Below are 27,584 nucleotides of genomic sequence, written 5' to 3' on the forward strand. Positions count from 1 at the left end.
GCCGAAGTGACGCCATTCACGGAGGGTCGGCCGGCCGTCCGGTTGCGCTTGCTTCGCTGCGGCCCGCGCCTTGGCGAACCACAGATCAATGTAATCTTCTGCCGGTACCGTTTACTTTCTCTCGTTCGGACGTTCTCTGTAATGCTTGAAGCCTGTATATAAACCAGTTTCGGCATGGTACTTCTTTCGAACAGCGCTCAGCATACAGCTTGGTAGAATTCGTCGGTTGTTCTCCGTCAGCCTCTTCCATGTTAACCCGACAATCTGGTGGTACGCAGCGTGCCGAAACTGCTTGCCAAAATATGTGCATCAGTATTTCTCTTTTCTTCATATTACTTTCTTACCTGTTTGTAAACTCTGCCTTTTCCACCTGGTTCACATCCATGCTGAGGTAATTAAGGACACTTCCAGCACTGTCTTTGAGGCACACAGTCTTGACCTCTTTTGAGCTCGTTACACACTGTGTGCCTTTTGGCTTTTTACTGATTGCTAGCACCTCATGGCAGCACAAGCAATTCTCTTAATCTTTCATCAGCGCCCAGCACATTCAGCTGCACCTGACTGAACAAAAAACCGATTATATAAGCCTAGTATACTTGAGCCAAGCAAACATTTGCGTTCATGAGCGCTTGGTCATGGCTGACGATCAACAATGGCGCCAGAATTCATGCTAATTTGTCCTTGAGTCAGAACGGCAAAGTTGTCGAGCCGCGTTACGCATACATGTATATCATCCACAAGTAATTCTGCTGATTATCTCGATACGAAACAGCAGCAACTATGTCTCGCAGCACACTAGTTTTGATAAGCAGCAGTGCGAGCTCCGAAACGCAGCCATAATTATTGTTCAAAAGCGTGTTCAGCATGCAAAAAAAACAACGCACGGGGGTAAGTGCAGAAGTTTCATGGTTGAACAGTAGCCCGAACATGCGACAGAAGGAAAGCGCAGACGGGAGCTTCCTCCCGATCGCCTCGTCTCTTCGCGCTGCGGTACAGCAGTGAACCCACTCCAACTCATCCAGTTTAGCCTTCTTTTGTAGTTCTAAAAGGCCTTCGGGAGTAATTAGGCAAATAAATATAAATAAATAAACAAACAAATGCTTTACCTCGCGCGACTCGTGTAAGTGTGCCGGTGATCTGATTTATATCATGTTTACCGGCGTTACAAAAAGTCGGTCAAGAGAAAAAAACAGCGAAAAAAAGACGCAGGACCGGGAGAAGACACACACAGACTGTCGCCGGAAAGAAGCTGGTGGCCAGGCTTTCATGCAGCAGCGGTACACAACAACGTTTTGGCGCAATTTCCTTTTTTTTTTATTGGCACTTGCACGTGCACCTACACAAAAGATATGCACTCGCATGCACCTACGCAAAACATACGTATCAGTCGAGATTTGGATTTCGTGTTAACCTGGTAGGACGTGAAAGGCCCATACAGGGTTAATGAAATTTCAGGCTTGCAGGCGCCGCCATGCGGTCGCTTCTCTATTACTTAGCTTCTTATTCTGCGGTGGCACCAGTTTTCTGTTGTCTGTAGTTCTCAACGATTTCGGAATAGGTTTGCGCGCGCTCATCTAGGTTCCGACAGTCCGGCGGTTCCACAGTTACCCGGAAGCAAAAAATATGGGAATGCGCTGACTACGCTGAAGTCGACGAAGATATTGATAGCAGAGAAAGCTGGGAAGCCCTGCTGCGCAGCGAAGCACCCGCTCGGCAGAAAGAAGCCAATCCGCCTGGCGGCTGAGGTCGCGAAGAGATAAAATCTCTTTGTTAGCCTTTAGTCATGGCGGCTCTAGCCCTCGCCCTCCAGGCCTGCGTGCCGGGGGTGGTGAGTAGTAAGGGGTCTCCATTTCCGGTGGAAATAAAAGCTGTCATTCATCCATCCATCCGGTCGTGATATCCAACACGTGAGAATGTCGCGACTTGACTTTCGCTGCCGTCGCACTACGCGGCGTCGTTGGTTCCGCCATTTTCTGAAGCTGCAGATGGCTCGAACATGCATGGTGAAAGTCCAAACTGTTTAACACTGCTTGAATTATCCATAATTTCAAAAACTTAGTCCTTAAAAGCCAGTTGAAGCAACGCGCTACGCAGCGCCGCCGTCGGTGCCGGCTGGAGATACCCGTGGATGACGTCACGACGTTCCCGGCCAATCGCGGGCAAGAGCGGCGTTCGCTCGGCGCCCTGAGGCGATGGGGCGCGTTTTCTTCTAAAAAACAGCTTTTTGCGTTTATTTTCGCTCTTTTTGAATGATTTATGCTTCTTCAGTGGAATAAAAGCTATAAAATGACGTAGAGAACTCATTTTTTTTCGAAAAATGCTTCAGCTTCCCTTTAAGAAAGAAGATATTTGAGGTAGGCCAGGGAAAACGCTTACATATATTTACCAACTGGCTTGCGCATCATAGGCTATTTTTGTTTCGCAATTAATTAATTAGCAATTCAAATAATTATTCTAAATGCGCAAATATTGACTTTAGATGGCAGATGTGGATAGAAAAGTTGGAGAGCACCTTCAGAAACCTCCATTGCATTTATTTGCCTTAACGAAAGCCTCACGTGTATCTTTTTTTCCGAGCTACAAAGAAAGCCCGCGAAAGACAAAAAACTCACGTGACTAGCGCATCAAGGCGCCACGATTGCGCTGCTCTCAATCCTGGCTTGAATGAACGAAATCAGCTGCTGGCATGGCGCGACGACCCCATTGCTCCGGCAGGCCGATATGCCCACGGTGGCTGCACCGTCACGCTTGCAGACTGGCTCGCGCGGTCGTCGCAAACACCGTCGATAAAACGGCCTGCCGGAGAAACTCCGACGTCGCGCCATGCCAGCAGCTTGTTGCGTTCACTCAAGACAGGATTGAGAGCAGCGCCATCGTTGCACGAGGATGTGCTAGTCACGTGATTTTTTTTGTCTTTCGCGGGCTTTCTTTGGAGCTCGGAAAAAAGATACACGTCAAGCTTTCGTTATCGCAAATAAATGCAATGGGGGTTTCTGAAGGTGCTGTCCAACTTTGCTATTCCCATTTGTCGTCTAAAGTCAATATTTAGGCATTTAGAATAATTATCTTAATTAATACTGAATTAATAGCAATAGAAAAAAATCCCTATATGCGAAGCCGGCTGGTGGATGTACGTAAGTGGTGTCCCTGGCCTACCTAGCATATCGTATTTTTAACCCTTGGCTAAAGTTAGCCTGGACACCCTGTATATATATATATTCGGATCCCACCGGCGGCATGGTTGTTTTTTCTGCTGCTTTATAGGTAATTTTCTTTAGGCGATAGATTAATCTTAGTATCATTATCCCACTGATTAGCACTACACATTAAAAAAAATTAAACATTCCCCTATGCACCTTGGTTTCGGTGACTGTTGGCTCCCTTCATAAGTTTGTCAAAACGAGTCCCTCATTTCCCTTACCTTACCTGCTAATTGCTTAACGAAGGTCCCGGCTCTGGCAGTCTTGATGCCATAGGTAGCATAAGAGGGCACTCACACAGTTTCCGCCCTCGCCATTAGATGACGTTCTACGTCACACTCGCGGTATTACAGGACATGCTACGTCCACCGCTATAGACGAGGGTGGCGCTGGTGAACACTCTCAAGGTTAGCCTACAAGCAAAAATATAAATACCCATGTAAGCAGCAGATTGGACAGCCGTCGCCGTAGCTCAGTTGGTAAGAGCACCGGACGCGATATTCGGAGGTCGTGGGTTCGGATCCCACCGGCGGCATGGTTGTTTTTTCTGCTGCTTTATAAGTAATTTTCTTTAGGCGATAGATTAATCTTAGTATCATTATCCCACTGATTAGCACTACACATTAAAAAAAATTAAACATTCCCCTATGCACCTTGGTTTCGGTGACTGTTGGCTCCCTTCATAAGTTTGTCAAAACGAGTCCCTCATTTCCATTACCTTATCTGCTATATATATATATATATATATATATATATATATATATATATATATATATATATATATATATATATATATATATATATATATATATATATATATATATGTGCACTTTTCAGCAAGTTTGTTCCGTGCGCACATAAAGTGACGACGCCAGCAACGCGCAGCGTCTCCAAACATTGACTTAGAAAGCCATACGAACGTATGAACATTCAGTAGACGTCGCCAGGGCTAAATGGTGACCTAAAGTGACGCCGCGCTTTCTTCAGTGCGCAAAATTTTGGCCGTACTTATCCCTGCCTCCTTTTGCCCCCCCACCCCTTCATAAGGATTAACAAAACTTGAGTGGGAGGCAGGTTACTGGCAAATATGCATGAATTATTTAAAATGTATGATGTAGAAAGCACGGCAATGTTCGTGACAAGACAATGAACTATACAAGACCATGAAACTGAACGATCATGCTCCTCTGCGTACTTGTTCGTTGCATCATCACAAACTCTGCAGTGCTTTGTTTCATAGCACGCCTCCTTTTGTCATTTTCCCTCCATTGCCGCAGTGAAAGGCAGGGGAATTAACAGGGCATACATATATCCTGAGACCAGTCTGTCACAGGACTTGCGTATGCCCTAGCAGTGACGTCCGCGCCACTCCTGAGAGCAAACGTCGGCCCTTGCTTGCTGGACATATATGACTCTGAGCGGCGCAACAAGCTTCAGAGGCTCATATCGGGACTCAGGAGCACAGCGAATAGGCGATCACGCCGCACTTAACGCGCACGCCTGCAGCAATACTTGATCGCCGCGTGGCGCACCTTTTCGACGCCGCAGGAGAGGCCATCGGTGATGTTCACGTGGTAGGCACTTCCCTGCGCGGGCGTGCACAGAACGCTGCAGCTGTTCTCTACCTGGAAAGTGCAGGAAGCGGGCGTGAGACCCCCGCAAACTCTCCCCGTAGCGCCGCCATTTCCACACCCTTGGATGGCGTGATCGCATTTCACGGGTGCAGCAAAGGCACAGTTTTCCCTGTGGCTTCACTGCTCCCTTTTCGACAAGTGCGAACAGCACAAATGCCCTCCCATCGATCCTCTGGAGCGCGCTAATGTGCAACAAATAAAGATGGTTTCGTGCTTCTTCTACCAGCCATGTTTTCCCACTAGCGCGTTTCCTTCCATGTCACTTCCACGCTCGGCGTACACAGTATCTTACAAGCTGGGCCAATAACGCCCACCTAAGACCCGTGCGCCAAGAACGGCGAAACCGTGCCACAGGTCAGGTCCGTTCTCTGCACGATGCACAAATAAGGGTGTCGCCGTCGTGGGTGAAACCGGTCACAAAACAATGCGCTGCAAGCAATAAGGAATAAGCGTCGGCTGCAAAGCATCACTACGCTACGCGATGCATGCAAAAAAAGGCGTCTTGCACCTGTGACCGGACATCGTCGGCTGCAAGCGTGTTTTACGGATGTGAGAAAGAAAGGAACAGCTTCCAGCACGAAAAGACGCACATGCGTAAGCGTGGCTCGCAACTACGGCAGCACTGCCTTCCAGCTGCGCTCGCGTGTCGCGCGCATTATTTTCTGGCGGGCGGTACGCACGCAATGGCTCCAGAGACACCGTATCGCATGCTTAGACCTAACAAAAGCACACCGCGCTGTGGATGCCAGTAACGAGTTCTCAAAACCGTCTGCACGTTAGAAGGGCTCGCGACATCTACTGGTGCCTCGATACAATGTCAGGGGCCTCAAACTCGTCTCGTTCGCGGGCTTTTGGTTCCCGCCGGTCAGTGGCTGAAAAGGAGAGAGAAGAAAGAAGGAGCGGTGAAAGGGAAAAAATCGAAGTGATCAAGCAAGCGAAAGTAGGAGAAGTGAAGTCAAGCACAGAAGGCAGAGCGAATAAGTCAAAAGCTCCAACGAAAAGGGCCACTGGTGAAAAAGTAGATTTATTTCCTCCTTTTTTTTCGGAGTGTTCTTTTTCACCTCCTGTATTTAAAATTTTTAGGTCCTCCTCACGAAAAGCTAAGGACATACGACGGCCTAGATAACTGCACGCCAAAGAATTATTTGTTTTTATAGGCAGCAAGAGAGCGAAAAGGCATGCAGTGGCGTTTTCTCGGAAAAAAGGCTGAAACCGTTCGGCCCAGCGGGACGCGCGAAAAGGCTTTGCGGGCCGCGTGTTTGGGAACCATGGTCTATACGACATGCGAAGGCATCGATCAGTCATTAAACGTTCTTGCGCCATAGTATGCAGCTGCGCGAATGAGTTGAGCTGAGGTTGTTGCTAGCTACAGGTGGGTATGACCTTGCGGATACTGCCGGCGTATAGCGACACCTAAATGTTAAATAACGCCTACAAATCAGGCACATACATACACAGACACCGATAATAGTCGATAGTCAACTCCTGCTGCCACCATCTGGAGTCCAGATCAGAGTCCTGGAGGAACTTTAAAAGAATCCGTGAGGGCTCCTTTCTACCAACAGTTCTCCGCAACCATTCCTGGAGGCCACGCCCCGCCTTCCATCTACCTTTTCACGCCCCTGGGCCCCTGGTTAGCCGGCGGCGCTGGTAGACTGAGTGAATAGGATTTTTAACTCACAAAGAAATAGCGGGAAAGATTGAAGAATTCTTCAGCATTATCGAAGTACTAGCAGTCATCGTAATAAATAAAGCTCGTGAAGCGGTACAACTTGGAGGTAGTGTAGGCCTATGTATAGTCACCAAGTCACGAAAAGGGAACAGTCAAACGGTATTTCAAAGATGTCGAAATGGGGGTAAACAAGGTAGCAACGGCTTTCCGTTCAAAGTTTCAATGGTTGACTCCAATGCTACAGGAGAGAATAAGTGGACAGGAGAAAAGGCAGATGGGAACCGGGGCGTGGGCTCCAGGAGTGGTTGAGGAGAACTGTTGGCAGAATTTGCGGATGGGAATAGTCTAAGAATCATGAATACTGTCGCAAACACAATAACAGAAAGTGGACATATATGGACACATACAATCCCGAATCTAGAGATTAAAACCGAACAGAATTCGTATTGTGCACCAATTTCAGCATCGTAATATAAGTAGGGATATAAAATAAATAAGGTGTAGTGACAAACATAATCATAAGGTCTAAAATTAGCTTACATTTATAAACGGAAAAGGGGGAAGCTATCAAGAATTAGATAAACGAGCAATGAGCTGCAAGGGCAAATATGTGGCAGTTCACGATTTTACTTGAAAATGGATATTATTCCTTAGCCAAGGAAGACGAGCATTATCTATAGCAACGAGTGCGGATCGGAAGAAAATAAATTTTGCATGCGCAATAGAACAAGCAGTAAGACTACCCTTGCATAAACCAAAGAGCTTAATAATCAGAAGTCGTTTGGAGAAGCGTGTTTTCCACAGTGGACTAAGCGCGGCTGAAGATTATAATGAAGCTTCGTGATGTGCTGTGAGTACGTAACGCGAGGGAAGTTCCACCAGAGCACTCCAGAACCACCAGCCAGAACTGTCGACAAGTAGGCAACGTATGCTGCGGCTCGGCACTGCCTCAAAGTGATGATTCCCTCCACCTGGACCGCTCTGATGAGCAGACGCGCCACGTGGTGTCCGAGGCACAGCGCCGCCATGGTGGCCTCGTCCAGCACGTGCTCGCCGGCACCCTTCTCGCTCCAGGGGGACGCCTTCCCCGACGCCGCCAGGAGGGTCGGCAGGGGCCGGCACCCACCGCTGACCGCCCCCGCTGCATTTGATGCCGCTGCTTACTACTGCGCGAACTTAATGACCATATGGAAAGCGCAGGAAGATGAGATTTGTCTCTCACTTCCTGGCTGAATTTGATAAACTTGAATCGATGCAAGTTGCCCATGCACCTTGAAAAGAGTTCTTCAAGCCCTAAGTTTGGCATAATATAGCAATCATTTTTATTTAACGCCGCCATTGACGAACATTATGGAACATATAATGCCATTCATGACGATCATTGAAAAAACTTCTATGTGCAAGTTTCGAGTAGTATACATTGAAAACATATGCCACAGGTCTTGTTTAGACAGTGCTCAAGCACACATGAACCGAATAACGTACAGAATGTTATTATTACAAGTAGTTCACATGAACGCATATGAAAACGCTGGGCGTTGTCTCGATACGCTGTGATTGTTCAGAAACGGTGGTCTGGAGAATTGCCGTAAGGTTCAATTCCATCTCGTACAGCTCATTCCACAACGCACAGCCTCAATCGGAATTCGCTTAAATTCACTTCAGCGCCACTTAAAGCGCAGTGTGAATTTTTTAAAGAAAATTCGTTCGTATTGGCCTCACCTGTTCGAGAGTCAGAGCCCAGCAGCATGGATAGCACGAGAGCGAAGCACGCCCTCGCCTTCATGGCAACCGCATGTCTCCTTTTTGAGAGACTGTCCTGCACACACCAGACGCGAAGAAACACAGAAGCTGCTCAGTGATGCGTAGGCACAGAAACACGGTCATCTGGTCCAGAAATGGCTGCGGGGTGCTACTAGCCGGCTCCGCGCAAAAAAAACGCGCTTGGTCAGCACAATTTCAGTGCTTTGTTCCATCTTGTCTGTGGGCCCCCAAAGGCGCCTGGTTAAGGTATTTGCTGAATACATCAGCTAATGAAGTAACAAAGACTCCGGTGGAACGGTAATATATAGTACTAAGAAGGGATGATGTCATCGACAACAAGCTTTCGCTTCTGAGATTCGGATATACACCGAACGACCCGCAATGCAAAGCAGAGCAGCACAGGTATACAATCAAGATAGAGATCAAGAGCGGAAGGCAAGGAAGTTAACAAGGTATGATGTCTGAGAGGAAGATAGAGACAGAGGGTTTATCTAGAAAAAAGAGGCGAACTGGTCGACCTGAGCGACGACTATCTGACCTAGTACTCTGCACTGAGAGAGGGGGAGAAGAGAAGAAAGAGGGTTAATAATGGCTGACGATGTGGATGGAAGACATGGGGAATACACACTACCTTGTCTAATTTGATGCCGTACATGCGGGAAAAAAGATAGAGGGAGCGAAAGAGGAGAGTATGGAAGTCAAGTACGCCTCCTCTATGGGCTTCTAATGAAAAAGTTACATTCTATGTCATCACATCAACATATCATTATAAGCAGCAGCAAGCTCAAGTTCGTCGCATCGTCAGTCAGCCAGAACCTTCAGACACTACAGTTTTACAGAAAGGGCTTCCCCGCTACTCGCTTTCAGGCGGTATTGGTCGGTGACCGGTATGATCACACGACCCCAGAACAAGTGTGACCTCCTCAACAGCAGTTGAAACCCTTGCCCTTGCCGAAGCCCGAACTCATCCCACGCACGCACAATACCGTCCATGCTAATTGGCAAGGATAGCCATGGTGAATGCCGACACTTCTGCGACAAAACACTTCATTTCATTTTTATTTCCTTAAAGACCCTCTTCTGGGGCTATTCCATAAGGCGTGGGGTTAACATAAGTGCATATAACATATTTTCATGATGACAAGTGCGATGTGACTTCGTCGAGGAAGGTGGATGGGCAGGTGATGGCTGCAATTTCGTGGGGAAGGTCGTTCCAGTGACTTGATGTTAGGAGGAAAAATGACTTCGAAAAGGTAGTCGTACGAGCACGTGGCGTGAAAATTTAAACGGATGACCGATGCGGTGAGACGTGCGTGATAGACGTCCGCAGATGTGGGGTTCCTGTTTGAGATGGGAATAATAAAATTTGTGAAACAGGCACAGGCTAGAAATGTGGCGACAGTCGGAAAGGCTTGGTAATTGGGACCGCTGATATCATATGAGTATGAGACGCTGATTTCGTATGATTATGAACGATGAATGAAACGGACAGCTCTGTTTTGTACATCTCTTCTTGCGACAGTATTCATGCGAACAGCCTTGCTTTTGTCACCATCCTACCCGGAAACATGTGTTTAGGAAGCATGCCATGCTAAAGAAAAGTAGAGGCATTCCGCAATAAAACCGGACCAATATGACTCAAGGTATAATTGGTAAATGCTTAACACGGGGTCAAAAGGTATGATTTTCGAATTGCGTGGCAACATTTTCTACTCTCCCTGTCCACCTAACGATAACCTAACACTGCAAAACTGAAACCACCGTCCGGAAAATCCTCCAAACAGATCTAGATGTCTTGATATATGCCCCAAACGCTCTCATCCAACAGAACGCCTTCACTACACCGACTAGGAGAAAGCTGTAGCACATCATCGAGCTCAGCAACATTGTCTGACATCTTGTCAAGGGCGTACGATATTGTCACTGAGAAACAGTTGGCGTAAGCAGGGCTGGTTTACTTTCTTAAATTAGACGCGCAAGACGTTGGAACGCGCAAGGCAGCAGGGAGTCTGAGAGATGAAGAAGACGAAGCATCTAGCCCCGAGATGGCTCAAGGCTTGCCAACTGCCAGGAAATGCAGTTTAGCCGCTGTATGGCGCCACTAGGGTAGTTAGTAGCGTAGCACTGCTCCCCCTCTCTTGAAGACACCGACTCGGTGTGGTAGCAATTGCAGGCAGGACCACAAGGGTAGTCGCACGTGTCTGGCGTGTGGTGTAGCCACGCGCGAGGGGCTAGCGGGCGTGGTACGGCTTCATCCGAGCAACGTGGACAACTTCAGAGGTCGGCCGTCTAGAAGAGCGAACTGTTCCTTGGGGGAGAACTCCGTAGGTAACTTGACTGAGCTGGCGGAGCACCTCGTAGGGGCCAAAGTATCTGCGTAGAAGCTTCTCAGAGCGTCCCCTCAAGCGGATTGGGCTCCACACTCAGACTTGTTCGCCGGGCAGGTAACGCACATTTCGGTGGCGGAGGTTGTATCGCTGAGCGTCGTGAACTTGCTGGTGCCGGATGCGCTGTCGAGCGAGTTGGCGGGCGGCCTCAGCGTAACGAACAAATTGGGCAGCACCCATAATAGAGGGGGTAGCGCTAGCTGGAAGCAGCACTGCATCCAGCATGGTTGTGGCTTCGCGACCATGTACTAAACGAAATGGAGTGAAGCGTGTCGTTTCCTGGACCGCAGTATTATAAGCAAAGGTGACGTAAGGGAGAATTGCGTCCCAGTTCCGGTGGTCCGCGTCGACATACATAGAAATCATGTCGGCGATCGTCTTGTTGAGCCGTTCGGTGAGGCCGTTCGTTTGAGGGTGGTAAGCGGTTGTTTTGCGGTGACTGGTGCCGCTTAGGCGCATAACCTTCTGCGTAAGGGCCGAGGTGAACGCTGTTCCCCTGTCAGTTAAAACGATGGTGGGTGCACCGTGACGAAGCACAATGTTTTGAATGAAAAAGTTCGCAATTTCGTCAGCAGTGCCACAAGGAACAGCTTTAGTCTCATAGTATCGGCTGAGGTAGTCGGTGGCGACCACAATGTAGCGGTTGCCCAGAGAGGACTCCGGAAATGGGCCGAGTATGTCCATGCCAACTTGGTGGAAGGGAACCTGAGGTGGATCAATAGGCTGGAGTAGGCCGGCTGGCTTAGTGGGCGGCGTCTTGCGACGCTGGCACTCGCGGCAAGTTCTTACGTAACGTTTCACAACTGCAGCAACCCTTGGCCAGTAGTATTTTTGCCGTATTCGTGCCAAAGTTCGACAAAAACCCAGGTGACCAGAAGATGGGTCATCATGGCTCGCCTGCAGGACTTCGTCGCGAAGGGCCGTAGGCACGACGAGTAGATAGACAGCTTCTGTTGGACTGTAGTTTTTCTTATACAGGACGCCGTCACGTAAACAGAACGACGACAGCCCGCGCGAAAAGATTCGCGGGGGAGACTGAGCGCTTCCTTCTAGATACTCAATGAGGGGCCGTAGTTCGCTGTCGTCCCTTTGGTGTTGAATGAGGATGGACGTGGAGATGGTACCAAGAAAAACAGAATCGTCGTCGGTGTCAGCTCGGTTGTTCTCGATATGAGCAAGAGAAAAACAGTCGGCATCACTGTGCTTCCTACCAGACTTATAGACGATGGTGACATTGAATTCCTGAAGTCGAAGGCTCCAGCGTGCAAGGCGTCCCGAGGGACCTTTGAGGTTCGCCAGCCAACACAGCGAGTAGTGGTCGCTGACGACCCTGAAAGGGTGGCCATATAGGTACGGGCGAAATTTTGTTACTGCCCACACAATGGCCAGGCATTCTTTTTCGGTGGTGGAATAGTTCGCCTCAGATCGTGACAATGTGCGGCTCGCGTATGCGATTACGCGTTCGAGACCATCCTGCCTCTGCACAAGGACCGCACCGAGGCCGATGTTGCTGGCGTCTGTGTGTAGTTCAGTGTCGGCTGACTCGTCGAAGTGTCCAAGGATGGGCGTACTTTGGAGACGAGTGCGGAGGTCTTCAAAGGCTTGCTGTTGCTCCAGGCCCCAGAAGAATGGTTCGGAATCTTTCGTGAGTCGCGTGAGGGGCTCAGCGATCTGGGAGAAGTTCTGCACAAAACGCCGATAATAGGCGCAGAGACCCAGAAAGCGGCGCACACTGCGCTTATCGGTGGGCACAGGAAAAGCAGCCACGGCAGCCGTCTTATCGGGGTCTGGGCTAACCCCTTTAGCGCTCACGATGGGGCCCAGAAACTTCATCTCTTCGAAAGCGAAGTGACACTTTTCGGGCTTCAGAGAAAGACCGGCCGACCGAATTGCTTCGAACACAGCGCGCAGGCGTCTCAGGTGCTCTTCGAACGTGTCAGAAAATATGACGTCATCCAAGTACACGAGACAGGACTGCCATTTGAGATCGGCAAGAACAGTGTCCATCATCCTCTGGAAGGTTGCAGGAGCCGAGCACAGGCCGAAAGGGAGCACCCGGAATTCGTACAGTCCGTCCGGTGCAATAAAGGCGGTCTTTTCCCGGTCGCGTTCGTCCACCTCGATTTGCCAATAGCCGCTTCGTAAATCTAGCCATGAGAAGTACTTGGCGTGGCGCAGCCGGTCCAGGGAGTCGTCAATACGCGGGAGAGGATAAACATCCTTTTTAGTGACTTTGTTTAAACGTCTGTAATCAACGCAGAACCGTAGGGTTCCATCTTTATTTGCCACTAGAACAACAGGCGACGCCCACGGGCTCGTCGACGGCTGTATCACGTCGTCCTTGAGCATTTCTTGAACTTGGCGGCGAATGGCATCGCGCTCCTTCGAAGAGATGGGGTAAGGCGGCTGACATAACGGCCGTTGGTTGGCATCAACTATAATTCGGTGCTTTGTGAGCGGTGTTTGCCTAACCTTGGAGGTCGAGGCAAAGCAGTCGCAGAAAGACTGGATAACGCTTTCCAAGCAGCGTTTGTGGTTAGTTGGGAGGTTTGGGTTCACGTCAGTGTTTATGGGAGTGGTCGGCTCCTCCCCTGATGCCGGGGCTCCGGACAAAGCGTGCTGTGCCGCGAATTCGCTGAGTTCCTCGAAATACGCAATAGCTGTTCTGCCAGGCAAACACTGAGGTTCACAACCAAAATTGGTCACCAAGAGTTCGGTTCGGCCCTTTTCCAGTTCAACAATTCCTCGAGCAACACAGACTTGCCGACCAAGGAGCAGTGACATGTTGGTTTCAGCGATGCCACGAATTTTGGTGCTGTTATCGCACTCTACAGTAACAAACATGCTGGATCTTGATGGGATTAAAACGTGGTCGTCACAGACGCATAAATTAGCCCTGCGTGGCTCGGTATCGTCGTCGACAGGACCTTGGGTGGAAAACGACACGATTAGCTCCTGGAGGTTGATAACAGCACCGTACTCTTGAAGGAAATCCAAACCGAGTATGAGGTCTTTGGAGCACTCGGGTAACACAGCAAAGCAGCCAGGGAAAGTAACACCACGGATCTGGATTTGCGAAGTACAGACACCGATCAGAGTTACCACGTGGCCACCAGCTGTCCGGACCTGCGGCCCAGACCAAGGGGTCAGAACCTTCCTCAAGACCGTGGCTAACCGTCTGCTCATTACCGAAAAATCGGCGCCAGTATCCACGAGTGCGGTAACGTCGTGGTTGTCGGCGGATACCGGAATTTCGGCGGAGGCCAGTCGGTCGCAGCGCGTCGTCGAGGTCGTCGGGTCAGGTCGTCGTCGGTCGGAGCGTCGCGGCGAATCGTCGGTTGGAGGCTCTTGACTCGGTCCAGTAGCGGCAGCCCTACCCCCGGAGGACGCCGTCTTCAGTTTTCCCGACGTGGGGACGTACCTCTGAACTGGCCAGAGGATGACGGGCGGCCGGGCGAAGAGAACCGCCTTAGGGATGGCGATCGGGACTGGCGTCGCTGCGAGGTAGAAGATTGCACGTTTTCAGCCAAGTACTGTTCGATATCCCGTGGTCTTTCACCGTAGCGTGGTCGAGGTGTGTCAGGTGAAAACCCTCTTAAACCCATCCTGCGGTAGGGGCAGTGGCGGAGGATGTGGCCAGGCTCTCCGCAGTGGTAACAGAGCGGCCGATTGTTTGGCGTACGCCAAACGTGCGCTTTGCTCACGGGGGGCCTGAACTCCTGCGGCACAGAGGGTGCTGTTGCTATTGGCTCCTGCAGGTATTGCACAGGAGCGAGGGGGAAAAAGCTCGCATCGATGGCCCGGGACTTCGTAGCACCTCGCTGTACGTCATAACGGAGGGCGCCGGGTGTGGAGCGGGGGGTGGCTGCACAACTTGTCGGATTTCTTCGCGGACCCCGGCCGTAACGGCAGCGACGCTGACCTGTGGAGCTTCAAAGCGAAGTTTCGCCAGTTCCTCGCGCACCAGGCTTCTTACAAGCTCCCGAAGGTCCTCGGCAGGCAGCGACGTAGGCGTGTACTGGGACTAGGAAGCGGCTGCTACAGTAGCCTGACGTCCGTAGTGGGCGCCCTGTTCCTGTAAAGAGCGCTCGATACTCATTGCCTCCTTGGTGAAGTCGGACACTGTTCGTGGCGGGTCACGAACCAGTCCGGCAAACAGCTGCTCTTTTACGCCACGCATTAAGTGGCGTACCTTCTGGGCTTCGGACACAGCAGGTTCGGCCCGATTGAACAGTCGGGTCATGCCCTCGATGAACATCGCGACGCCCTCGTTCGGCTGCTGTGGTCTCGCGCGCAGGGCGATTTCAGCTTTCTCTTTTCTTTCGCTGCTCGTAAATGTCGCTAGCAGCTCTCGACGAAAAGCTTCCCATGTGGTAAAGGAAGCTTCGTGGTTCTCAAACCACGTTTTGGCCGAGTCCTGCAGCGCAAAGTAGACGTTGCGCAGCTTGCGCTCGCCGTCCCACTCATTGAAACCCGCCACTCGGTCAAAGGTGGCCAACCAGTCTTCGACGTCCTCGAACCTGTCCCCGTGGAACGGTGGCGGCGATCGAGGTGCGTGAAGGACAAATGGCGGGGCATTCCCGGAGTGCTGACTTGTCTGGCTAGCCGCGGTGGATGTCATGGCCCTTACCGGCGCTGTCAGTTGGCCGAACTCGGGTTGTAGGCCTCGCAGGCGGCGGCTCACCTTGTGGACTGGTGTTGTAGCCACGCGTTGAGAGCTGACGTCAAAGGTGTCCTCGAGGTCAGCGTACATGGGCCGTTACCCAGCACCTCCACCAAATATGTCACTGAGAAACGGTTGGCGTAAGCCGGGCTGGTTTACTTGCTTTAATTAGACGCGCAAGACGTTGGAACGCGCAAGGCAGCAGGCAGTCCGAGAGATGAAGAAGACGAAGCATCTAGCCCCGAGATGGCTCAAGGCTTGCCAACTGCCAGGAAATGCAGTTTAGCCGCTGTATGGCGTCACTAGAGTAGTTAGTAGCGTAGCAATATTTACAACTCCGATCCTCACCCACAGCTGAACCACAGAACCACAGGTGGTCTAAATTTCCGGAGCCCTTCAGTACGGCGTCGCTCATTGCCTGAGTCGTTTTGGGATGTTATACCCCAAGAAACCACGACTTCTTCACTTCAGCACCGACTTAAGCGTATGACGCAATAGAGTTACTGGCTCCCTTCAGCGGCCTGGAGTCCTCTTTGTATATCGCTTCGCAGAAACGGGCACTGTCGGACAGGACACACAAGGCCTCCCTTTAAACCAAGTCTAAGAAAGATGCCTCGGCGGCCTAGGGTATTAAAAATTGGGGGACGCTTAAGCTTCGCCTTTGAGAATAGAACACGATACCGTTTCGGGTCTCGTTCGCATCCCCTCCTCAGTTACCTAAATTCCTAAACCCTAATTAGCATACTCGTAATCACTCATGTATGCATTAGTACCTTTACGCCTTTGCTTAAATTTCATGTCTCAACTACATATCTCTAAGACACTTCACCAAGACTAGGCCCAACTTTATTCAGAATGAACCAATGAGCTTTCGTTGCCTATGGACCAACTTGTAATGAAAGTCCATTAGGTACGGTTGTCTGCCAAGGGGCATGGCAACTACGATATTTTACTGATGTATTTATTCATGCAATGAAGAAAAGAAGCTTTCGTTGCCTATGGGTAGCAAGCCCGTCTCGCAATCCGAAGGTCCTGGGTTCGATTCTACCCAAGCCCAAGTTAACTCAGTTTTTATTTCATCTCAGTTGCATTAATTATTTGCTTCCATCGGAGTTTTTCGCTGAAGGCCAACGACGCCGACGACGACACCGTCTTTTCCGCCTTAACGCTATCGCCTAGCTTAAAATTCGTTTAGCGCCAAAAAAGCTGTACCTTTGAGAGCCAGGCAAGAACATGATAAGAAACTTTCTCTACCTCGACCAACCACGCTCCTAACCCCTTTTGCTTCAATAAACGTTTTCTATACAACTACTACAACCTCAACACAGTGTATGCTTCGAAGAAAATACATGCCGACAGGCCGAGCATGCCGGTCGCATTAACAACCAGCCATTCGGGAGCGCGACATTCCGTGAACTCCCGTTAGCATTATAAAATAAAAAGGTACGCCATCCTCATTTTCTATAGATAGGTAGAGGATCCCATATGTGTCTAGCGGAAATTGTTTTGAATTGTTCTTTGCAAAACATCCCCAGTATAAGCCCCTTCCGAGCAATGCAAAACACATGGCCTATCTCTGGTTGCTTGCAAAAAAGACTGTGTGATCCTCATGGTAGGAATAAGCCTTTTCCCTTTAAGAACTTCGGAACTGGTAAAGTGTCGGTCTGCAATTTTTAAAAAAAATGTTTTGGTGTTTGTGGAACCTGCACTTTCTTCATTCACTTCAGCATGTTACGGTTTCGGCCTCCACATATACCAGGCCCCGTACAAAAGCACTGGGAGAACAACACGGCAAAAATCACTGTAAAACGTTTTCCTTTCAACCGCAGTTCAGTATTATTTGGAAAAATGTACCGATAAAAGCCTAGCACTTGCTACAACTTCCCTGAAATGCCTTTTAATACATACTGAAAATACCCAGAAGGAAGCCTATATCTGACCAATAACGCTATCGCTATACGTTCTTTTCGCGCAAACCCTCTTTAGGTGTTCTGTCATGCCAGGTGAAAGTCCAGTAAGAAAAGAAAAAGAAGTACCGGGGTGGCCTACAATCTTACGCGGGACACAACGTTCGGGTTCTTGGGTAGCGCAGGTCGCGGTTGCACGTTGCTCCGCAACCCTTTGCCTCGCCTCGCCAGGCAACTTCCTGGAAGCTCTGCTCTGCTGGGAACGATCGGCTAAGTTTCGGGTGGCTGGTTGTGGCCCTTTCTCTCTGCGTCTTTGCGCGGTAAGGCAGTAAGCCTGGGCTATGTCGACCCAGTCTCCCGGCCAGGGGAGCTCCCTCTGGTCGGCTTCTCTCTCCACTGATCTCCTGCCGTTGGAAGCTTTTTTGCGCAGTGGTGTCGGCAGTATCCCTGTCGCGCTGGTGCCTAAGGATGGTGGTGCAATCAAGATGAACAACCCTGGTGCTGTTCGGGCTGCTCTCCAGTCGGCGACTTCTGATTATGAGTCAATCTCAGAGGTACGCCAGTTTGGACGCGGCGGGATTCTGTGCAGATCGCCAGACCTCGCCTGTGTACGAGATTTGCTAAACTCCTCATTCTTTGCCTCCCTTCGGGTAAGTTCCTTCATCCCTTCACATCTGGCGTGCACGAAAGATATTGTACGAGGCGTAGGCTCTTCCCTGTCTCCGGCAGAGACTCTTGACCTTCTGTCGGCTGCAGGTATTGTTGCTGTGCACCGCTGTAGCCGGGATGTAAACAACTTGTGGATGCCCACTGAATCAGTGATTGCTACCTTTGCTGGCACTTCCTGCCCCTCTGAAATCAAGGCATGACCTCTAATTTTTCGAGTAGACCCATTATCATCTCGGCCTCTGCAGTGTAACAACTGCTGGCGCTATGTACATAGCGCCGGTGGTTGCAAATCCAACTTGAGGTGTTGCAACTGTGGGGATGGTCATTCAACGAGCACCTGCACTGAGAAGAATGAGAAGTGTTGCCTTTGCGGTGGTGCTCACTCTGCAAACTACTCAAATTGTCCCTCTCGAGCTCAGTAAATCCAAATTCTGAAGATAATTGACAGAAAACGCTGTTCGCGCCGTGACGCTATTTCAGAGGTCAAAGAACGTGCCCACGGTTATGCCGGTGTGACCGCTCGGCAAGGTGTCATGTTAGACTCAACACTGTCCCAGGCAATTGCGGCTGCTGTGGAGGCTTCCACGTCTAAAATGGTAGAAAAGATTGTCGCAAGTGTGTCGGAGTGCCTTACAAACGTTCTAGCGACTCAGCTTACATATGCCGTGCAGGCCGGTTTGGCACCTCTTTCGACAGCAATTCCCTCTCCTCTTATCCTATCTCCAATTCCAGTAGAATCACAACCCCAGGAACAAACTTCTGCCCCTTCCGCTGTACCTACCTCGGGTACTTCGAGGGATGTTGGTATAATGTATGATTCCGAGATGGTGGAGCCTGATGCGCGGCTTCTTAAGCGCAGAGGGTCCCCCATGTCTCATTCGTTGTCTTCTCTGGGCACCCAACCCAAATCAAAGAAGTAGCAACTTGGCACTGAACCCAAGGATATCATTTTGAAGCAGGCAGTTGCTGCTGCTAAACTTTCGCAACCATAGCGTCGTTTCGAGTCCTGCAGTGGAACTGTCGCTCTATTCTTTCCGCTTCCACAGATTTACACTGCATTTCTACCCAGCTTAATCCGGATGTCATAATTCTGCAAGAAACGTGGCTTTCAACCGACAAATATTTCCATATCAAAAATTACCGTTACCGTGGACCGCAAAACTATACTCAGCCCGTGCCAACTCTGTTTCCGGCCACGGTGTCCGATATGGAATGTACATGCTGATCTTGAGAGCAGAATTCTCCTTGCTCCTCGTCAACGCCCGGTCGCGGCTTTGGTTACGTTAGACGTCACCAAAGCTTACGACAGTGTAGAACACTCCATCCTGATACATAGGCTACAGTCTCTTCAATTTCCAGATTATATAGTTGCATGGATATCTGCATTTCTTTATAACAGGGAATTCTTTTGCGTCCATAATGGTGTTCATTCAGAGAGGTACAGACAAACGCGAGGTGTACCGCAAGGAGCTGTTTTTTCTCCTGTGGTCTTTAATATTCTGTTGAGCTCAATTCCTCTCCACCGCCATGTACGCACTTACGTCTATGCGGACGACATAGCGTTTTTTGCTGCTGCGCCGGATATACATTCCCTGTATGGTCTGTTGCAGTCATATTTGAATACACTTGAGCACTGGTTGAGCGCATTACACCTGAAGTTAAATGTTGGCAAGTGCGCCACTCTTGTTTTCCCTCTATTCACTCCTGTAGTGGTCTCTCTCACTTGCCAGTTAAAAATAATACCGCAGGTTCAATCCCTAAAATACCTAGGGGTCATTTATGACAACAAACTCACCTGGCGACCTCACATTGACCATGTCGCGGTGAAAGGGGCTCGTGCCGTGGGCATGTTACGGAGATTATGTCATCACCGGTACGGCATGCGCAGAGATGCGCTATTAATGATCTACACTGTGTATGTCAGGCCAATTTTAGAATTTGGATCAGTGTTGTTTTCAGGCTCGGCTACATGTAAACTTCGTCCTCTCGTCCTTTTAGAGAGGGAAGCACTTCGCATGTGCCTCGGCCTTCCAAAATTTGTGGCTATCAATGTGCTGTACCTTGAAGCCTGCATTCCGCCTCTCTTATCCCCACTTCAATTTTTAACTGTGCAAAATTACCTCAAGATCTATGAATCCCATTTCCACCGTTCCCAAAGCATTTTCTGTTGTCATCCGACCTCCTTTTTTGGTGTCCCCTGGTCTCGTTTCAATTCCCCTCAGGTAGTGTTTGTGCAAAGATTACTTCAGCCTTTAGATGTAAACATTTATGATATCCTTCCTGCGCTTCGCAATGGGCCCGCTATCCACATTGTTTTCGACGACATATTCCCAAAAAATGCAAAACTTTTGCCACCGAGTATTCTAAATGGTCTTCTAGAAGATCATCTGAAGACCCTACCTACATATATAGCAATAGCCACTGACGCATCGCAATGCAATGAAAAAGCAGGTGTGGGAATATTTTGCTCGCATTTAGACTGGTCCTTTTCACTGCGCCTTCCAGATTTCACCGCTATTTTTCAAGCAGAGTTTCTAGCAGTTGTACTTGCTCTACGCAAGCCAGACCCCTCTATTACAGCAGTTGCAGTAATTACTGATTCTTTATCTTTGTGTTCGTCCCTCGCTGCACATGTTGACGGTCTCATTTTAACAACTTTCTTATCCCTACTTCCTCCGCATTTGAGCCTTGTTCATTTAGAATGGGTTCCCGGTCACAGCAGTGTGACAGTAAATGATATTGCTGACATTCTTGCAAAGGCTTCCCTCAGCGGCCCCGTGTTTCCAATCATCCCGGCTACAGCCTATATTACAGCATCTAGATTTCGGCGACGTGCGTTTTTAAGCACGCAAGACACATCACTTTTAACATCGGCGGATTATGAGGACCTTAAATATTATTGCAACAGGAAAATTTGTTGCTCTCGGCAGCTTGAAGTATCACTGACGAGGCTGCGCTGCCGCGTCCCCCCTCTAAATTTCTATTTACACAAGTCGGGTTTGGCGCTCTCTCCCCTTTGTGCATTTTGCCGTGAGCCTGAATCTATAGATCATTTTTGGCTGTATTGTCGCCGATTCAACTCTCCGAGAAAAAGGTTGCTGGAGGAGCCCTTGCAGCATCTTGGCCTTAGTTTGAGCAGCCCGCTCTTGCTATCATTTGGCGCCACCACATTTGGGTTCAGCCACAGATCTGTTTGTACCGCTGTTCTAAATTTCCGGATAGAATCTCACCGACTGCCTTGCTAAGTGTTCCAAACTTTTCTTTTCTATTAATTATTACATTTTGACTTAATCATTAATATTTAATCCCTCTCTTTATTATTATTCTTAAAATTTTGAAATCAAAACTCTTATCCCTTTTCTGTTCATGACGAAGAATTCACCGGTGTTGCGCTCCCACGTGCTTTTCCTTTTTGTTAACTGCGTTCAGGTAAATAGCCACCCGATTCTTGGCCGATCCCCCAGTGTGGGTATGTGCCATCTTTTGATAGGCTGACAACAACAACAACAACATCTTACGCGGCCATGCCTCAGAACGCATTCGGAGGAGAAAACGCCGTGGTTGGAGGAAGGTGACGTGGCCCAGCAACCCAGGCTGCGGGGCAACGGCTAACTACCTGGCGGTGTTGCGGTAGCTTGCTAAATTTCTCCTTTTTGTCTGTGCCTGCTTGCTCCTGTTCTGGGGTGATTGGGCGCGGGACGAGAGCTTAATGTCTACTTCTTTTCCCGGCCGGGGGTTTTCCCCTTCGTCGGCATCTCTTCCTCAAGACCAGCTCCCAATTGATCTCTTTTTCCGCAGTGGAGTTTCGACCATTCCGGTCGCTTTAGTGCCTTCCAATGGAGGCGCGATCCGACTGAACAACCCGGAGGCAGTACAGGCGGCTCTTCAGTCAACATCGAAGAACTTCATGCGCATTACCGATGTCCGGCAGTTCGGCAGGGGTGGTATTTTGTGCAGGTCATCGGATAAAGACTGTATTGAAGACCTGCTAAAGTGTACGACCTTCGCCAACCACCCGTTGAGCGCATTCATTCCGCCTCATCTAGCATGTTCCAAGGGCTTGGTCCGAGGGGTCGACTCTAGATTGAGCCCTGTGGAAACGCTTGAAAGCCTCTCGCCTGCGGGAGTGATTGCTGTCCATCGATGCAGCAGGATGGTTGACGGAGTAAAAATTCCTACGGAGTCCGTCATTGCCACATTTGCAGGAATATTTTGCCCGTCCGAGATTAAGGTGTGGCCATTGGTTTTTCGAATAGATGCCTTTCACTCTGCCTCTTCAGTGTCAAAACTGCTGGCGATTTGGCCACAGTGGCAAAGCCTGCAAATCGGCCTTACGCTGCTGTGCCTGGGGGGAACGCCATTGCAGAGAGGAATGTCCTGAACAGCAAAAGAAATGTTGTTTGTGTAGTGGTGCTCACCCTGCGGATTCGCCTGACTGTCCTGCACGAGCACAAAAAGTTCCGGTGCATGAGCTTATAGACAAGCGCAGATGCACGCGGAGAGAGGTTTTTGCCGCAGTCAAGGAGAGAGCCTCAGGCTACTCTAGTGTGGCCGCCAAATGCCCACCCATAATGGATTCTAGTTGGTCCCAGGCTATTACAGCGGCAGTTGAGAAGGCTGCGGCAAATGCAATGGATCGCATTATGGAAACCGTATCCACGTTCGCAGGTCATAGCTGCTCAGATGACCAATCTTCTGCAAGTGTCCACCACTCCGCTCTTGCCTTCTTTGGCTTTGGAAGCTACTACTCCTTCTGTAGCCATCGATTCCGCTCCACAGGGCCAAGAAGAATGTCAGCAACAAAAGACCTCTCAGGCCTCTCCTTCGGACAGCGTTATAGACGCATCCTCTATGGACTGTATGGATATGGAGTCTGATCTCCGCGCCCAGAAACGAAGTGTGTCTCCTCTGAATACTGCAGGTACATCTTGCCCCCAGTCAAAGACAAAGAAAAGTAACGCAAGTCAAAATGCTAAGACCAGGATTCTATAAAAGGCAGTCGCGGCTGTAGCACTCCCGCCAAGATAGGGTTCCTAAGTGTACTTCAGTGGAATTGTCGATCTATATTCTCAGCTTCAACAGATTTAAATTGCCTATGCAATCAGCTTCTGCCAGATTTAGTTGTTTTACAGGAAACATGGCTAACTACAAATTTCGATTATCTCAAGGATTACCGTCCGTTCCGGCTTGACCGGTCATCACGAGGAGGAGGGTTGTTAGTGCTCATCTCTACAAAGTTTTGCCACAGGGCATGCATTTCTTTCCAATATGCGGCCAATGAATATGAAATCATTGCGGTTGACCTCAGTGTCCCAGGTCAGCAGCCCTTTACGGTAATTAATGCATATTTCCCGTCTGGTGTGCGTGACACTCGGCCCCATGACTCACTAATGTCTAGTAGCCGATCTCAGGTTCTATTACTTGGAGACTTCAATTCGCACCATGTGACGTGGGGGTTTAAAACAGACAGCTTTGATTCTAGACTTTTTGATTGGGCTTCTGACAACAACTTGATCTGCAACAATTCCGGATTACCTACGTTTGTTCGGAGTCAATGCCGCTCTGCCTTGGATTTAACTTTTTCCTCCCCAGGAGTCTCTGTTATGTCTTGGGCGCCTGTTGACTGTGCAACAAACAGTGATCATCTACCGATTAGTTTCAAGTTTGCGTGTAAATAACTCTTCCTGAGCGGCATCAGCCGACGTTAATAAATTACAATTGCTTTAAATACACACTAAAATCAGCCCTCCAAATCACTTCAGACACTCGCGCTCAGAGAAGTGCCGAAAGCAAGGCTGCACATCTATGTTCAGTACTGGACCATGCAAGGCAAAAGTCTGAATTTTTGATTAAGAGAACAAAGGGTGCAATCGCGAACAATTGGTGAAATGCTGAGTGCACGCGTGCATATAGACGACGGAAAGCAGCTTGGAAGAAACTTCTCATCAATCAATACCCAAAAAATTGGCTGGATTATAAGAATGTTGCAGCAACATTTAAGCGCACTGTCGCCCGTGCAAAGGATGAGTATAATACAAATCATTATGATTTCCTTTCACAATCAGGAAATAAACGAGCTTTGTTTAATTTCATGAGGCGCAACAAGGTGATTCCCCCGGCTGCCAACATTGAATCCTCGTTCAGTCCCCTGCTGACATCGCAAACGCCTTAGAGGATATTGCGTGTGGCCTAGAGCTTCGCTTTACATTTGCTCTACCTTCTCCTGCTATATTCACATGCACCTCAAGTGATTCCACTGAGGTCTCTATGCCTGAGCTGTCGCAAATTATTTCTGCGCTTATCCCCAGCGGCTCCTAGCCCCGATAAGGTCACTTCATCTATGATCAAAATTTTGTTCAATCAATCTCCTGCAGACCTGATAGCTCTAGTTAACCATTCTATTAAAGGTCCATGGATACCTCATGAGTGGCGTCTTGCTGAAATAGTTCCATTGCTTAAAAAGCAAGGGGATGGCTTAACTTTAGATAACATACTCCCAATTTCATTAACATCGAACATAGTGAAATTGGTGGAAAGGGTCCTTCTCAGCCGCGTCATGTCATTCATTTCGGAAAATGCTCTCTTGAATCCATGTCAAATTGGTTTCAGGCCGAGTTGTTCAATTTGGTGCGCTCGTACTGACCTAGAGAGTCGTATTACATTAGCTCGCAATAGAAAACAGTTTGCTGCGCTTGTCACCTTGGATGTCAGTAAAGCATACGACAGCGTGGAGCACTCGACTTTTTTACTAAGATTACAGGAACTGAACTTCCCAAGCTATTTTGTAGACTGGATTTCTGTTTTTTTTGGAAAATATAGAATTTTACTGCTGCCAAATTGGTGTTTCCTCAAGGAGATTTCCACAGACAAGAGGTGTACCGCAAGGATCAGTTCTCTCGCCTGTTCTTTTTAACATTTTTCTAAGCTCAATTCCATGCATTCAAAATGTGAAAACTAATGTGTACGCCGACGATATTGCATTTTTTGCATCAGTAGGCGACATTCACACTCTTTATCGAACCCTGCAAAATTACCTCAATGTTCTTGACAACTGGTTAGGAAGAATTCATCTGTCCCTCAATGTGAAGAAATGCGCATTGTTAGAATTTCCGGTTTCTGTTCCTGTAATTATCTGTCTGGTCTATAGAAATAACATAATACCTCAAGTTCAGACGGCGAAGTATCTCGGAGTAATATATGACTCTACTCTATCCTGGCGGCCACACATTGAGCAAGTTTCTGCAAAAGGAGTTCGGGCCATTGGTATCCTACGCAGGCTTTGTAGTGCTAGGTCAGGCATGAGAAGGCATAAACTTCTGATTATTTATAAAATGTACGTCCTCCCAATTTTGGAGTTCGGGCGTGTTTTATTCTCAGGAGCTCCTGCCTAAAAACTTCGGCCCCTTGTGCTGTTGGAGCGTGAGGCGTTGCGCCTTTGTCTGGGGCTTCCAAAATATGTCGCCAATGCTGTTCTGCACGTTGAGCCGCGAATCCCATCGTTATCAGCTAGGTTTCGCCTTTTAACAGTTCAAAAATTTTTCAAATTGTGCGACTCACCTCTTCACGCTTCCAGTATAATATTTCTTAGTCAATCTTCCGCCTTTTTTAGTGCCGCCTGGTCTCGTTTTCATACTCCGCAGATATGTTACGTGCAGTCCCTCCTTGATCCCTTAAATATTCATTTCACAGATGTCCGCCAAATGTATAACAACTCATCATCTGTCCAGATTGATTTCGATGACATTTTTCCATCGAATACAAAGCTGCAGCCCTTCCCGCTTCTTCAGGGTCTGTTGCAGGACCACCTAAGGTCCTTTCCCTCTCATGTTCTTATTGCTACCGATGCCTCGCAGGATCGCGAAAAGGCAGGTGTGGGAATTTTTTCGCCTTCACTGAATTGGTAATTTTCTGTCTTCCTGACTTTACTCCAATTTTTGTGGCTGAATTATTAGCAGTAATCTTAGCCTTACGAAAATTAGTAACTACCGTTTCCCAGGTCGTGGTTATGACAGACTCTCTGTCCATTTGCTCTTCATTATCCTCACCAACTGAGTATCGGGCATTACGCCTCTTTAAGTTCCTGATTCCGCTCCATCTAAATTCGGTTAGGTTGATTTGGGTACCAAGTCATATGGGCTTTCACTTAAATGAGGTTGCAGATTCCTTAGCAAGAGCCTCTCTCTGCGGCCCAATTGTTGCTGTCCTGCCAACGTGTGCATATACAGCTGCGGTGAGGTTTCACAGCTACACAATATTTCAGGAATTCGCTGCCTCGGCTCTCACATCATCTCCCGAATATCACCATCTTCTGCATCCTTGGAGTAGCAAAGACTGGCCCTCGCGCACACAAGAGGTCTCTTTCACGCGTTTGCGTTGCCGGGTTCCCCTTCTCAGATCTGGCCTGGCGGCTTCCCCATTGTGCCCTTATTGTGCCGAACCTGAGACAATATATCACTTCCTGCTGTTCTGTCGCCGCTTCTCTCATTTGAGGAAGCGTCTTTTGCAAATTCCATTTCATCAACTGGGCTTGCCTGTGTCCTCCGCGGTTGTTGTCTCCATTGGCGCTTCTTTGCTTGGACGAAGCGACAAGAGTGTGCGCTCTACTGTGCAAAATTTTCTTCAAGAAACGCAGCGACTCCCATTCTAATTCCTTTTTCCCGCTCTCAGTCAGTATGACATTGAAACACTACAGACATTGTATACTATTATGCATATTAAGCCATTGTCGCGTCCTCGATCTCCAAGTTAACAGGACCCCTGTCCTTCCGTCTTCCAATCTATCAGACTACATACTATTACCACTCCTTTTTCCCGTCAAAGCTTTCCTGCATCCAGAAATTAACCGCCTGTGTCTTGGCCACTCCCACGTAGTGGGTATGTGCCAGCAACGTCTGAGGCCTTCCTTCCTTCCTATGAGTAACGTGTCTGGCTCGGGATCCAAGGGGCCGGGGTTCGATTCTCATTTTATCCGAATTTTCTTTCCAGGGCAGTTAATTCACTTTACATGTCATAATGACATTGGTGACGGAAGGCAACAGTCACTGAAACCAAGGAGCATAAGGAATGGCTTTTTTGTGGTCGTCATCATTGGGAGATAAACATAGCAATTATTTTAAATATCACTCATTAGAAAGCAGAAGAAACACAAACCACATTAGGCTAGTGAGATACGACCTCCGAATTTTGCGTCCGCTGCACTACCAACTGAGCTACGGTGACGGCAGCCCAATCTTCTGCTTTCGGGGGTATTTATGTGTAGTTTAACCGATCCTTGAGAGTGTTCACCAGCGCCACAGTCGTCCATAGCAGCGGACGTGGTACGTACGTACTGTATTACCGCGAGTGCCACGTGAAACGTGATCGGACGTTCCGGGCGGAAGCTGTGCGAGAACCCTCTTATGCTTCCTACGGCATCAAGACTGCCAGATTCGAGGCCCTCGTTAGCTGCATAATGACGTTGGGTCATGTTGCGACCTTATATTCACAAAAGCCGCCGCGGTGGCTGAATAGTTATGGCGCTCGGCTGCTGGCCGGAAAGACGCGGGTTCGATCCCGGCCGCGGAGGTCGAATTTCGATGGAGGCGAAATTCTACAGGCCCGTGTACTGTGCGATGTCAGTGCACGTTAAAGAACCCCTGCTGGTCGAAATTCCCGGAGCCCTTCACTACGCCGTCTCTCATAGCCTGAG

At 49.0% G+C, this 27,584-nt stretch overlaps 1 protein-coding gene across 6 annotated transcripts in view; it reads right to left on the reverse strand.

The window, feature by feature from the left end:
* The window catches only part of LOC144115881 (uncharacterized), a 49,570-nt gene that overhangs the window by 9,836 nt on the left and 12,150 nt on the right, over positions 1–27,584 (reverse strand). For 5 of the 6 annotated variants that reach the window (XM_077650491.1, XM_077650490.1, XM_077650488.1 and 2 more), the window contains exons 2-4: positions 8,229–8,325; positions 7,478–7,647; positions 4,733–4,825 (exon numbers count right to left, since the gene is read on the reverse strand). In XM_077650491.1, coding sequence (XP_077506617.1) covers positions 4,733–4,825; positions 7,478–7,647; positions 8,229–8,292 — 327 coding nt within the window. In that variant the 5' untranslated portion in view covers positions 8,293–8,325. The remainder of the gene's footprint in view (positions 1–4,732; positions 4,826–7,477; positions 7,648–8,228; positions 8,326–27,584) is intronic. The other variant, XM_077650492.1, reaches the window with a different exon arrangement.

This window comes from Amblyomma americanum, chromosome 1, assembly GCF_052857255.1.
Source record: "Amblyomma americanum isolate KBUSLIRL-KWMA chromosome 1, ASM5285725v1, whole genome shotgun sequence".
Taxonomy (NCBI): domain Eukaryota; kingdom Metazoa; phylum Arthropoda; class Arachnida; order Ixodida; family Ixodidae; genus Amblyomma; species Amblyomma americanum.